The 12,319-nt window shown below is 67.9% G+C and overlaps 2 protein-coding genes across 6 annotated transcripts; one reads left to right on the forward strand and one right to left on the reverse strand.

Annotated features, from left to right (window-relative positions):
• Window positions 1-3,467: 3,467 nt before the first annotated feature.
• On the reverse strand, window positions 3,468-8,288 carry USHBP1 (USH1 protein network component harmonin binding protein 1). 2 transcript variants are annotated; one of them, XM_064469472.1, is made up of 15 exons: window positions 8,058-8,288; window positions 7,548-7,819; window positions 7,366-7,466; window positions 7,130-7,257; window positions 6,836-7,057; window positions 6,621-6,731; window positions 6,363-6,499; window positions 6,131-6,271; window positions 5,969-6,051; window positions 5,479-5,614; window positions 5,127-5,370; window positions 4,745-4,936; window positions 4,567-4,658; window positions 4,350-4,472; window positions 3,468-3,722 (listed from the first exon to the last, which is right to left on the reverse strand). In XM_064469472.1, the coding sequence occupies exons 1-15, from the start codon at window positions 8,064-8,066 to the stop codon at window positions 3,551-3,553; spliced, it is 2,163 nt and encodes a 720-aa protein (XP_064325542.1). In that variant the 5' UTR covers window positions 8,067-8,288; the 3' UTR covers window positions 3,468-3,550. The 2 variants fall into 2 exon arrangements, with proteins under 2 accessions (XP_064325542.1, XP_064325543.1); XM_064469473.1 differs by having other exon boundaries at window positions 7,548-7,744; window positions 8,058-8,285.
• A 788-nt stretch (window positions 8,289-9,076) lies between these two features.
• On the forward strand, window positions 9,077-12,279 carry BABAM1 (BRISC and BRCA1 A complex member 1). Of its 4 annotated transcripts, none has more exons than XM_064469476.1 (9): window positions 9,077-9,142; window positions 9,998-10,307; window positions 10,392-10,450; window positions 10,563-10,683; window positions 10,762-10,840; window positions 11,261-11,285; window positions 11,533-11,662; window positions 11,772-11,858; window positions 11,966-12,279. In XM_064469476.1, the coding sequence occupies exons 2-9, from the start codon at window positions 10,014-10,016 to the stop codon at window positions 12,164-12,166; spliced, it is 996 nt and encodes a 331-aa protein (XP_064325546.1). In that variant the 5' UTR covers window positions 9,077-9,142; window positions 9,998-10,013; the 3' UTR covers window positions 12,167-12,279. The 4 variants fall into 4 exon arrangements, with proteins under 4 accessions (XP_064325546.1, XP_064325545.1, XP_064325544.1 ...); XM_064469475.1 differs by having other exon boundaries at window positions 9,086-9,142; window positions 9,977-10,307; XM_064469474.1 differs by having other exon boundaries at window positions 9,096-9,162; window positions 9,977-10,307.
• The last annotated feature ends 40 nt before the right edge of the window (window positions 12,280-12,319 follow it).

Consider the following 12,319-nt stretch of genomic DNA (forward strand, 5'->3'; position numbering starts at 1 on the left):
CCCCACGGCCACCCCACGGGGCGGAATTTTTGCCCCCTGACGCCGCAGTTTTGCCCCCAGCCCTGCAGAGAGGCTGAGGGAGATGTGACCCCTGTTGCCCCCAACCCCACCTTGTCCCCGGCTCCCCCCCACCTCCACCAGAAAGGGCCACTCCCTGCCCTGCATTCCCGGGATATCAGATCCCACACCGCAGCCCCCACCCAGGCTGGACGCTCCCTCCCCGGGGGGGCAGAAATCACGCGCTCTCCCACCCTGCCGCCCTCCCTGCTCCCATGGCTCCCAGCTTTTCCCTGCTCCCTTTGCTCCCATGCCCACCCTGGCATGGCCTGGCCCCCGCAGGGATGGTGTTTTGGAGCCCCCCAGGACCTGCTCCCCCAGGGAATGGGGTGCAGTCCCACACTGGGGCCCTGCTACCCAAGGGTGCCGAGGGGTTTTGCTGCAGCCCCTTGGTTTCCCAGCAGCCCACGCTGCTCCACAGAGGGGAAACTGAGGCAGGAAGCTTGGCCAGAATGGCAGCAACTTGCAAATCATGAACTGGCACGTGGAGCCCTCACTGGGGAGCTGCAAGTTCCTGGGTGCACGTGGGGGTGAGCAGCAGGCAAAGCAGGGGGCTTCTGCCACCCTCAGCTGCCATGCTGTGCTGTGCCGTGCTGCACCGTGCCATGCCGTGCTGCACCGTGCCATGCCGTGCTGCACCGTGCCACGTTGTGCCGTGCTGCACCGTGCCATGCCGTGCTGCACCGTGCCATGCCGTGCTGCACTGTGCCATGCCGTGCTGCACCGTGCCACGTTGTGCCGTGCTGCACCGTGCCATGCCGTGCTGCACCGTGCCATGCCGTGCTGCACCGTGCCACGTTGTGCCGTGCTGCACCGTGCCATGCCGTGCTGCACCGTGCCATGCCGTGCTGCACCGTGCCATGCCGTGCTGCACCGTGCCACGTTGTGCCGTGCTGCACCGTGCCATGCCGTGCTGCACCGTGCCACGTTGTGCCGTGCTGCACCGTGCCATGCCGTGCTGCACCGTGCCATGCTGTGCTGCACCGTGCCATGCTGTGCTGCACCGTGCCATGCCGTGCTGCACCGTGCCACATTGTGCCGTGCTGCACCGTGCCATGCTGTGCTGCACCGTGCCATGCCATGCTGCACTGTGCCATGCCGTGCTGCACCGTGCCATGCCGTGCTGCACCGTGCCACGTTGTGCCGTGCTGCACCGTGCCATGTTGTGCCGTGCTGCACTGTGCCACACCGTGTCATGTTGTGCTGTGCTGCATCATGCCATACCATGCTGCACCGTGCCATGCTGTGCCATGCTGCACTGTGCCATGCCATGCCGTGCTGCATCATGCCATGCCGTGCTGCACCGTGCCATGCCGTGCCATGCCGTGCCTTGCTGCACTATGCTGCACTGTGCCATGTTGTGCTGTGCTGCATCATGCCATGCTGTGCCATGCTGCACTGTGCCATGCCATGCCGTGCTGCATCATGCCATGCCGTGCTGCACCATGCTGCACTGTGCCATGCTGTGCTGTGCTGCACCATGCCATGCTGTGCCGTGCTGCATCATGCCATGCCGTGCCATACTGTGCTGCACCGTGCCACGTTGTGGTGTGCTGCATCATGCCATGCCGTGCTGCACCATGCTGCACCGTGCCATGCCATGCTGTGCTGCACCGTGCCACGTTGTGCCGTGCTGCATCATGCCATGCCATGCTGCACTATGCTGCACTGTGCCATGACGGGCCATGCCATGCTGCACCGTGCCATGCTGTGCCGCGCTGTGTCATGCCGTGCCATGCTGTGCCGCGCTGTGTCATGCCATGCCATGCCATACTGTGCTGCACCGTGCCACGTTGTGGTGTGCTGCATCATGCCATGCTGTGCTGCACCGTGCTGCACCATGCCATGCCGTGCCGCGCTGTGCCGCGCTGTGCCATGCCGTGCCAGCAGCCTGGCAGGCAGCACGGTACCACGGGCCCCCCGCTCCGCTCCCCGAGCTCACGGCACGCTGTGCCCTGGGCAGAGGCTCGGGGTGTGCCAAGGCGGGCGGCACGGCTGGGCCTGGCACGGCGGTGGGAATGGGGAGCCGGGGCCGCCTCCGCCCTGAGCCCCCGCAGCCACGGGCACGGCTGGGAGGCCGCAGCCTGAGGCACCTCGTCCCCGCCGGTGCCCCTAAGGGGACACAGTCTGGTCCCAGGGTCAGCGGGACATGGCGGGGGGGGACCCCTCCAGCCGGGGTGGGGGTGGCGGCGGGTCCCGCCTGCTCTCCCCCTCCTCCCGGCACCCAGGGCTGAAGCTGCCCCCGGCTGCCCCGGCCCTTTCAAGCATCCCTCGGTGGAGCCTGACCCTGCACAAAGCCCCCAGGAACCCATTTGAATCTGAAAAGGGGTCTGAGCACAGAGCCCTGACCTTCAACCTGCAGGTCAGCCCCTCCATGCCACCGCCACCGGCCCCCGACGCCCCCCTGGGACCCCCCCACGGGCCGGGCTGGACCGAGCCGAGCCGCGGTCGCTGCCAGAGCCAGGCACAGGGGATGCAGGCAGGGCCAGGGGCTGGGAGCCGGCAGCACCGGCAGCCCCCCGGCTCCGGTACCTGTGTCACGGGCATTTGCCCCTCCATGCCAGGCCCGTGGCGGTGCCTGCCACACCGATCCGCCGGCGGCTGCGAGGGCTGGGCTCCACGGCACCGCCGCTCCCATTTCGTGCCGGGGCTGCTCCCCGGGGCCCAGAGTTCTCCTTTGAGCCAGCACCACCGCCTCTGGGGGGACACAGGGCTGCCCCCATTTCGGAGGGCTCCCGGCTAGTGGAGAGGCAGCAGGGGCGGAGGGCACAGGCAGCTCGGGGGAGTGAGCTGCATCCCTGCATCCCCGCATCCTTGCAGCCCTGCAGCCCTGCCCTGCAGCCCTCTCTGTGCCCTCTCCATCACCACAGCTCTGGATATTGATCCACTGAGCCTTGAACTCTGCTGCAGGATCTCTCCGGGGAGATGCAGGCCTCATTTCAGCCTATATATAGCTCCGTGCCTCAGTTTCCCTTCCACCCTGCAGCACGTCTGAGCCCTGGGCTGCCCCACAGTCTTGCACATCCTCCCACCAGAGACCCGCACCCAGCCCAGCTCCCACTACCCAAATGCCCCATCATGCCAGGGTTCAAGCTGCAGGATTCAGCCCCCCGCCCCCTGCAGCAGCCCCCCGCATGGCGAGGATGCCCCTGGTGCAGGGTCACTGCTTCTCTTCCCTCCTGAATATGCATGGGGCCCCGGCCGCCACGGCCACCGCCGTCACCTTTGATCCCATGTCAGGGATAACGAAATGGCTTCATCTGCGCCGGGAGATAGCGGGGGCAGCAGGGAGGGGACGGCCTTTGTTCCTGGCCTTGCTGAGCTGAGCTGAGCTGGGGGTCCGGCTGCCTGAGCCCCCCCAACCCAGCCCAAACCCCCCCAAACTCGTACTGCAGTGGGGCTGGCCAAGCCACGAGCATCAGTGGTTTATTCTCCCTGGGGATACAGCAGGCGCTTCCCGGCGTGGGGGTATCTCGGGGGTGATGAGGGGTCCTTAGATGCAGGTCTCGCTGCCGGCCGTCCCCTGCTCCAGGGCCTGCAGCCTGCGGGCCAGCGCCTGCGCCCGCCGGGCGTGCTGCCTGCGCAGGGCACCCGCCTGCACCTCCAGCCGCCGCAGCTGGGCTGCCTGCTTCCGCCGGGCGCCGCGGTACGCCAGGGCCAGCGCGCTGCGGGCGACACGCTCAGCACCCCGGCCCGGGGCCCGGCGCCGAGGGGAGCGAGGGGTCCGCGTGGGCAGGAGGGACCACGGTTTTGGGGTTTGCAAGAAGGGACCACGCTCTTGGGGTGTGCAGGAGGGGACTGCGCATCAGGGGCGTGCAAGACGGGGCCGTGCTTTTGGGGTGCGCAGGAAGGGAACGCGCTTTTGGGGTGTGCAAGAAGGGATTGGGCATCATGGGTGTGCAAGATGGGGCCGCGCTTTTGGGGTGTGCAGGGAAGGACTGTGCTTTTGGGGTGTGCAAGTAGGGACCACGCTTTTGGGGTATGCAGGAAGGGACCATGGTTTTGGGGTGTGCAGAGAGAGTCCACACATTGGGGATGTGCAATATGGGACTGTTTTGGGGATGTGCCAGAAGGGACCCTGCTTTTCGGGTGTGCAGGAAGAAGGGACTGTGGTTTTGGGGTATGGAGGTAGGGACAACACACCAGGGGATGTGCAAGGAGGAACCGTGGTTTCTGGGGCGTGCAGGGGGGATGTGCATTCAGGACATGCAGGGCTGTGTTTTTGGGGTGGTGGTGGGGGACACGTTACACCCACCGCCTGCCCAGAGGGGAAGTGGGGGCCTCCTGCCCACCTGTGAGCATGGAAGAAGTCTGCGGTGACGGCGATGCACTGTGCTTGCTGCGCACGGCTGGTGGCACTGCTCTGCTCCAGGGACAGCACCAGAGCCTGCGCCCGGGCGCGCAGCTCCTCCACCCTGGGGACACCCGCATGGCAGCCAGCCCGGCTCGCTGCCCAGCGCTGCCACGGCTCCCATGGCAGGGCCATGGCACACCGGTGAGGTCTCTTACCGGGCCAGGGCACGGAGCAGCTCTTCCCCCATCCTTTCCAGGTCCGGAGGGTGCTGGGGAGCTGCCGCTCCCACCCGGCTGGTTTGGGCATCCTGCAGAGGCTGGGTGTGGGTCCCATCCCTGGGGGTGACCCCCAGCCCCAGGAGGATCCCCATGGGAAGGTTGGAGCGATTCTTACCTCCTCGCTGCTGCTGGAGCTGCTGAGGGGGCTGGGAGGGCGGCCGGGCCCCCCATCCCGCTCCCACTCCAGGTGCTGGAGCACCATGCGCAGTGCAGCCTCCCGCGGCCCCTGCCCAGCCACCAGCACCTCCAGGCCCCTCTTCTCCCTCTCCGCCAGCTGCAGCTGAGTCTTCAGGTCAGCCATGGCCTCCTGGCAGGGCAGTGGCGTCACAGCCAGGTGGGGGAAACTGAGGCATGGCCCCAAACCCCGCCGGCTCCGCTCCCTCTGGCTGTGCATCACCCCCTGCCCTTCTCCCAGCTGCTCTGCTCAAATCCTGGACCCCACGGTGAGCTGGGGAGCAGGCGTGCAGCTCCCCCATCTCATCCCCCCCACATCTCACCTTGAGCATCGCCAAGTCCTGCAGCAGCTCCGCTTTCTCCGGCCGCCTCCAGCCGGGCAGCAGAGCCCTGGCGTCCTGCAGTGCTCGCTCAGCCCGGGCTCGGGTGTCCTCGCTGCAGTGGGTGCTGGCACGGGTGGGTGCCGGGATGTCGTGCAGGGACGCCTCCACGGCCGCCTGCTCCACACGCAGCTGGCGAATGTGCTCACGCAGGGCCCCCTCCTCCATCCCGTGGGGTGCCGGGATGCTGCGGGGACGGGGATGCGGCTGGGGTGGGCACGGGAGCACGGTGCCAACCCAGGAACAGCTCAGCCCTGGCCCAGCATCGCACCCCCCACCTCTCCTCCGCCAGTACCTCTGCTGCTTGGGGGAGCCGCTGGCCTCAGTCTCCTCCTGGCCACCTGGCTCTGCTCGGCCTGGGAGCTGCGGCCCCTCTGCCGGTGTGGGGCTGGACCCCCATCCATGCCCTGGGCTCTGCTCCCCTGCAGCTCCTAGGCATGGGGCAGGCAGCATGTAGGCAGGTGTCCTTGTCCAGTATGTGCCCACAGGGTCTGTGCTGGGGACTGGGGCTCCCCAGCATCCTTCCTGCACCCCCCTGATATCCGTAAACATCTGCCCAGCATCCTCCCAGCACCTTCCCTGCATCCCCTTGATATCTGCCTGCATCCTCCCAGCATCCTCCTGATCCCCGCCCAGTATCCCTTGTGCATCCTGCTGCATCGCTCCTACATCCTCCCCGCATCCCCCTGATATCCCCCTGCATCCCTCACGCATCCCCCCAGCATCCTCCCTGACAAGTCCCTGACATCCCCACACACCCCGCAGCCCCCCGGGCTGGCACTCACCACCACGGGCACCATCCTCCTCCCTGCCCAGCTTCGCCCGCATCAGGTCGAGGAGGGCAGCGTAGGCCCACCCGCAGCGTTCGCTGCAGGGAGAGGGGCTCAGTGTGGCACAGCCGGCCGTGTCCCCCCGCCCCGCGTCCCCCCCCACGTCCCGCTCCCCACCTGCAGCGCAGGGCCAGGCGCAGGGCGGTGCTGCGGGACTCGTGCTGGCCCAGCACCATGCTGAGCCGCTCCGCATCGCTCTTGCACTCCTGCAGCGCGGCCGCCAGCTGCCGGTTCACCTCCTGCAGCCTCTCCAGGCACCTGGGCACCGCCGGCACCCACGGTTAACCGCGCAGCTGGGGCCCGGCGCCGTGCCTCAGTTTCCCCTGGGGCTGTGGGGGGGATGACTTACCCCTGCAGCTGTTGCACCCGCTGCTCCTGCTCCCGGCTGGCACCCTCCGAGGGTTGGGGGGAGAGGGGGGCATGGGGCTGCATGCCGTGGGGCTGAGTGCCGTGGGGCTGAGCACTATCGCCACACTGGGGCAGGTCCTGCAGAGGGGACAGGCAGAGCCCGGCACCGGGGCGGGCAGAACCCGGTGCTGGGGTAGGATCCCACCCGCTGAGCCCCCTAGCATGCTGCAGCTGCAGCCCACCCCAGCCCCACACTCACCTGGGGCAGCCGGGGCTCCCCTTGCCCCAGGGGGCTGCTGAGCCTGGGGGTGTCGCTGCCGGAGCACCCCGACCCCTCCAGTCTGGACAGAGCATCCCGCAGGTCCCAAACCTGCACCAAGCACTGGGCTGAGCCTGGGGGGCTGCTCTGGTGGCACCCCGGGGGGGGGCTGTACCAGGACAGTGCCCCAGCCTTGCCGTACCCCCAGCACCCACCTTCTGCTGCAGCCGGTCGCGCTCCCCCCGCAGCACCCGAATCGAGGCAGTGGCCCGGCTCAGCTCCTCGTCCCGGCGCCCCAGGGCTGCCCGCAGTGCCGCGTTCCTCGCTGCCACCACCGCAGCCTCCTCTGCCAGCAGCCCCTCGCCCGCTCTCTCCTCCAGGCCCCAATGCATCGCCCTCCCAGCCCAGCTCGGTGTCCGGTCCAGCTCCTCCAGGCTCTGGGGGTATGGGGATGGTCAGCCAGTGCCCATCCCCTTGGTGTATGGGCTGATGACGCTGGTGTGGCTCACCTTAGCTGCTCGCGCCCACTCCTCGCCAGGCAGAGGCTGCGCCGGTGCCCACCGGTGCCGGGAGAAGACGGTGCGCTCCAGCGAGCTCACAGCATGCTGCAGGTCCGCAAAGAGGTCGGGGCTGTGGGCTGGGGAGAGGGAACACGGCCGGGTTTAGGTCCCTGCAGCAGGCAGCGAGCTGCCGGCACGGCACGGCACGGCACGGCACGGCACGGCACGGCGCATGGTGCACCCACCTTCCAGACTGGTGCCAGCGTCAAGTGCGCCATCAAGGTGCCGGGGCCGTGGGCTGGCAGTGGGGAGGCTGGCGGTGCCCTCCCAGCCCCCCTCATCCTCCCTGTGGGGCAGTGAAGGCCAGAGATGGAGGGGGCTGGGTGGTGGCAGCCCCTGGTGCCCCGCAGCCACCGCGTGCCGGTACCTGCCCTTGTGGTGCTGCAGCTTTTCAGCTCTCCGGTGCAGCCGCGCCACCGTTGCCAGCAGCCCGGCGATGTGCTCCTCATAGTGCAGGATGCCCCCGGTGTCCCCCGCCATGTCCTCGTCATCGTCATCGTCGTTGTCCTCATCCTTCTCCTCCTCCTCCTCCTCCTCCTCCTCGCCCGGTGGGAGTTGCGGGAGCTGTGGGGACCAGGGGTGTCTGCCCAGCCCATCCCGATCCTGGCCAGCACCAGGGGACGGAGGGGCTGACACCCACTGGGATTTGCAGGGATGGGGATGGATGAGTTTTGGCCACCAGCCGAGTGGCCGCAGCCCTTGCCCCGTTCTCCAGAGCCAGGGCTGGGCAGGACCTGGTGCTGCCAGCGCCGTTGCGTACCGGAGCCTGGCACCGGCAATGCCCGGGGCTGAGCGATGCCCGTGGGGGCATGAGGAGGCCCTTGGCCATGTGGGACCAGCCACCGGCAGCGCCCATCCCATGGGACACCCCACTTACCTTCTCCATCCCGGCCTCCTCCTGCCCACGGTGCCCCGCGCCAGCCAGCACCCGTCGCCGGGGCTTGTCCTGCTTCCGTGCCCGGGGCTCCCGGCACGTCGCGGCGCGTCCCGGCTGGCTGCGGGCTGCGCTGCCGGCCCCTGCCCCAGCCCTTTCCCTGTCCGTGTTCCTGCTGAGATTTCCTCTTCCTCGGCAGCCCCGGTGCAGCCTCCTGCGCTTAACCGTTGCGCTGCCCCATGCCCGGGCAGGCGGCGCAGCCGTCTCGGGGGGCTCTGCCCCCCCAACACTGTCCCTCCCTGCTCTGCCCCACGGCACCTCGGCCCCACGCTGGATCCTCCCCATGTGCCCGGGCTCCCTCGCACCCAGCTGGGAGGATGCACCCAGCTTTGCATCCCTGAGCATCCCCTGGAGTTTTTTTGGGGGTACCCAGAACATGGGGGGGTGCAGGGGTGTGCTTGAGCATTGGGGTGCCGTGAGGCATTGCAATGGGTGCTGGGGTGTACAGGCCAGGAGGGGGAGCCAGCCCTGGGGTGTTGCGGGCAGTGCATGGGGCGCTGTGGGCAGTGCATGGGTGCTTCGCTGCTGGAGGGTAGTGTTTGGGGTGCAAAGGGGTGCTCTATGGGTATTTAGGGTGCGTGGGGGTGCAGTGTGTGGGTGCTGGAGGGTGCTGCGTGGGCGTCCAGAGTGCTGGGACAGAGCATGAGAATTTGGGGTGCAGAGGGACGGTGCATGGGTGCAGTAAGGTGTGCATGGGTTTTTGGGGTGCAGGGTGCGGCGCACGTGTGCAGGAGGGTGTGTATGGGTGCTCGGGGTGCAGGGGGTGGTTCACGGGTGCAGGAGGGCGTGCAGGGATGTGTGGGGTGCAGGGGGAGCCGCACGGGTGCAGAGGGCTGCGTATGGATGTTTGGGGTGCAGGCAGCGGTGCACGGGTGTCTGGGGCGCCGCGCACCGGCGCTCCGCGTGCCGGGGGGTGCCCGCCCACCCCCACGTGCCCGGCGGGACCCCGGGGAACTACAAATCCCAGCAGCCCCCGCGCGGCGCCGCTTCCGGGAGGTACCGGGCGGGGCTCGTGCGGTCGGGAGCGGGTGAGCGCGCGCCGTGGGGGGTGCGTGGGGCAGGGGGTGCGTGAGCAGGGGGTGCGCGGGGTGGGGGTACGTGCGCAGGGGGTGCACGGAGCAAGGGGTGCACAGAATGGGGGGGATCCGGGGGATACGTCAGCAGGGGGTGCACAGAGCGGGGGGGTCCAGGGTCCACGGAGTGCGCAGAATGGGGGGGGTCCAGGGGGTACATGAGCAGGGGGTACACAGAGCAGGGGGGTACTGGGGGTATGTGAACAAGGGGTGCACAGAATGGGGGGGATCCGGGGGATACGTCAGCAGGGGGTGCACAGAGTGGGGGGGTCCAGGGTCCTCGGGGTATGTGAGCAGGGGGTGCACAGAGTGGGGGGGTCCAGGGTCCTCGGGGTATGTGAGCAGGGGGTGCACAGAGTGGGGGGGTCCAGGGTCCTCGGGGTATGTGAGCAGGGGGTGCACAGAGTGGGGGGATCCACGGAGTGCGCAGAATGGAAGGGGTCCAGGGGGTACATGAGCAGGGGGTACACAGAGCAGGGGGGTCCTGGGGGTATGTGAACAAGGGGTGCACAGAATGGGGGGGCTCCAGGGAGTGCACAGAGTTGGGGGGGGTCCAGGGGTATGTGAGCAGGGGTTGCACAGAATTGGGAGGTCCAGGGAGTGCACTGAGCATGGGGGATCCAAGGGGTGCATGAACAAGGGGTGCACGGAGTGGGGGGGGGTGTGGGGCAGGGCGTATGTGAGCACAGAGCGGGGGGTGGGGGTGGGGCAGGGGGCACATAAGCAAGGGGTGCACGGAGCAGAGGGGTCCGGGGGGCGCAGGGCTGCAGCAGCACTGACACCCCGCAGCCACCCAGCATCGGTCCCCAGCATCGCCAGAGCCGCCATGGAGCGTGGCTGCGTGATGGACACGTCGGAGTCGGGCAGCGCTGCCGAGGAGGAGGAGGAGAAGGCGATGGAGCCGCGGCCCAGGACCCGCTCCAACCCCGAGGGGGCTGAGGACCGGGCGCTGAGCGCCCAGGCCAGCGTGGGCAACCGCAGCGAGGGGGAAGGCGAGGCGGCCAGCGCCGACGACAGCCCGCAGGGCACGGCTGCGCCCGATGGCACTGCCTGGCCCGGCCCCGTGCCCGCCACCGAGGTCCAGGTGAAGACGCCGCGGGTGAACTGCCCCGAGAAGGTGGTGAGTGTCTAATGGGGAGGGTGGCGCAGCCCCGACACCAAGGTGAGGGGCTGCGGGAGGCTCAGCTGTGGCGCTCTCCTGCAGATCATCTGCCTGGACCTGGCGGAGGAGATGGCTCTGCCCAAACTGGAGTCCTTCAATGGGTGAGTGTTGGGGGCTGCTCCTCGCTGGGTGGGCCCCGGGACCCCCAGGGACCCCAGCCCTGCTGTCCCGGGGGTGGCGCTGGTCCCCGCTGAGCCCCGGCTCCCGCGGCAGCTCCAAGACCAACGCGCTGAACATCTCCCAGAAGATGATCGAGATGTTCGTGAGGACGAAGCACAAGATCGACAAGTGCCACGAGTTTGCGCTGGTGGTGGTGAACAATGACGCCACGTGGGTGAGTGGGGCCGTGGGGACAGGGACGGGGACAGGGATGGGCGCAGCTCCGTGCCCCCCTCACCCTGACTCCTCTCAGCTCTCAGGGTTCACCTCGGACCCCCGCGAGGTCTGCAGCTGCCTCTATGACCTGGAGACCGTCGTCTGCAAGTCATTCAGTATCCCACCGCCTGTGGGGCAGGGACGGGGGGCCGGGACCCCACAGGTCCCTTGGGTACAAAAGGGGGTCTCTTGGGTGTAAACAGGGTCCCTTGAGCATAAGCGGGGACCCTCTGGGCCCGTTGCCTGCAGATGGCAGCAGATCCACGGCACAGAGCAGCATCGGCATTTGAGGCTGGAGGGTCGAAGCGGGCCCCTGAATCCCCCAAGGCAGGATTTAATGCTGGACCCTCCAGACCCACCAAGCACCCATTTATTGGTGTTTTCTCCCCATCTTGGTCCATCCCAGTGCCCGGTGTGATTGCCTCCCTCTGTGGGAGCTCCCCGGTGCCAGCCTGGTCCCCAGGTCTGGGGGTGGGGTGTCCCCAGGGGCGGGCAGGGGTCTGTGTGCCAGGATCAGTCCTTACCTGGGGCTGCAGATCTGGAAGGACTCTTCAACCTGATGTGAGTACAGCTGGGGGGGATGGGGAGGCCAGGGCTCCCACCTGGCTATGAATTTTCTTGTTTTGCTGTAAAAACACTGTGAGCTTTAAACGCAAACAGCTCCTGGGGTGGGTGATGCCCTCCCGGTCCCAGCCCTGAGCTGGCAGACTGTCATTAAGGTTTAATGAGGCGGGGACAGTCCCTGAGCTGCAGGCAGCCCTGCCTGCGGCGTGGGGGTCCCTGAGCCGCCTCCGTCCTCCTGGTGCAGCCAGCAGAAAATCGAGCTGCCGGTGACAGAGAACGTGCAGACCATCCCGCCGCCCTACGTGGTCCGGACCATCCTGGTGTTCGGCCGCCCGGGCTGCCAGCCCCAGTTCTCCATGTCAGAGCACATGAAGGTAGGTTCCCCCCCTCCCGACCCCCTCCATGGGTGAGCTCAATGGCTCCAGGTCCATCCTGGCATGTTGAAGAATCCCCCAGCACCGCTCCCGGCTTCTCATCCTGCAGAAGATGCTGCAGTGTCCCTACTTCTTCTTCGACGTGGTTTACATCCACAACGGGGTGGAGGAGAAGGACGACGAGACAAGTTGGAAGGTAAACTGGGACAGGGCGTGTGTTGTCCCCTCCCCAACACGACTGGGGGCTGCATCACCCCCTGCCTGCGCTGCCCATCACCGTGTGTCCATCCGTCCCCCTTCCAGGAGATGTACGCCTTCTTCAGCAGCCTGGACACCAAAGGCACCAACTACAAGTACGAAGTGTCGCTGACAGGGCCGGCCGTGGAGCTGCACAACTGCATGGCCAAGCTGCTGGCGCACCCGCTGCAGCGGCCCTTCCAGACCCACGCGGCGTACAGCCTGCTGGAGGAGGACGAGCCCCCCGAGATCGAGGCCACCGTCTGAGCCGTGGATGGCGGAGAGCTGCCGGCGGCGGGGGGGGGCGGCCGGCAGCGGGCTGCTGCGGGCGGCCGTGCCATGTTACCTGGGATGGGGGAAAGAGAAGAGGCGTTTTCCTGCGTGGGTGTCGTGCTGGTGCTGTGGGTCCTGCGCCGAGAT

Source organism: Phalacrocorax carbo, chromosome 19, assembly GCF_963921805.1.
Source record: "Phalacrocorax carbo chromosome 19, bPhaCar2.1, whole genome shotgun sequence".
Taxonomy (NCBI): Eukaryota; Metazoa; Chordata; class Aves; order Suliformes; family Phalacrocoracidae; genus Phalacrocorax; species Phalacrocorax carbo.

What these genes read in the sequence shown, in the direction of transcription:
- USHBP1 (XM_064469472.1), bottom strand. An exon ending in GCGACCGGCTGCAGCAGAAG is followed by an intron (nt 6,732 to 6,835) that starts GTGGGTGCTGGG and finishes TGCTTGGTGCAG; the next exon opens with GTTTGGGACCTGCGGGATGC. An exon ending in AGGACTTGGCGATGCTCAAG is followed by an intron (nt 4,937 to 5,126) that starts GTGAGATGTGGG and finishes CTGCCCTGCCAG; the next exon opens with GAGGCCATGGCTGACCTGAA.
- BABAM1 (XM_064469476.1), top strand. Translation starts at nt 10,014, where the DNA reads ATGGAGCGTGGCTGCGTGATGGACACGTCGGAGTCGGGCAGCGCTGCC. An exon ending in TGAACTGCCCCGAGAAGGTG is followed by an intron (nt 10,308 to 10,391) that starts GTGAGTGTCTAA and finishes GCTCTCCTGCAG; the next exon opens with ATCATCTGCCTGGACCTGGC. An exon ending in ACGACGAGACAAGTTGGAAG is followed by an intron (nt 11,859 to 11,965) that starts GTAAACTGGGAC and finishes TCCCCCTTCCAG; the next exon opens with GAGATGTACGCCTTCTTCAG.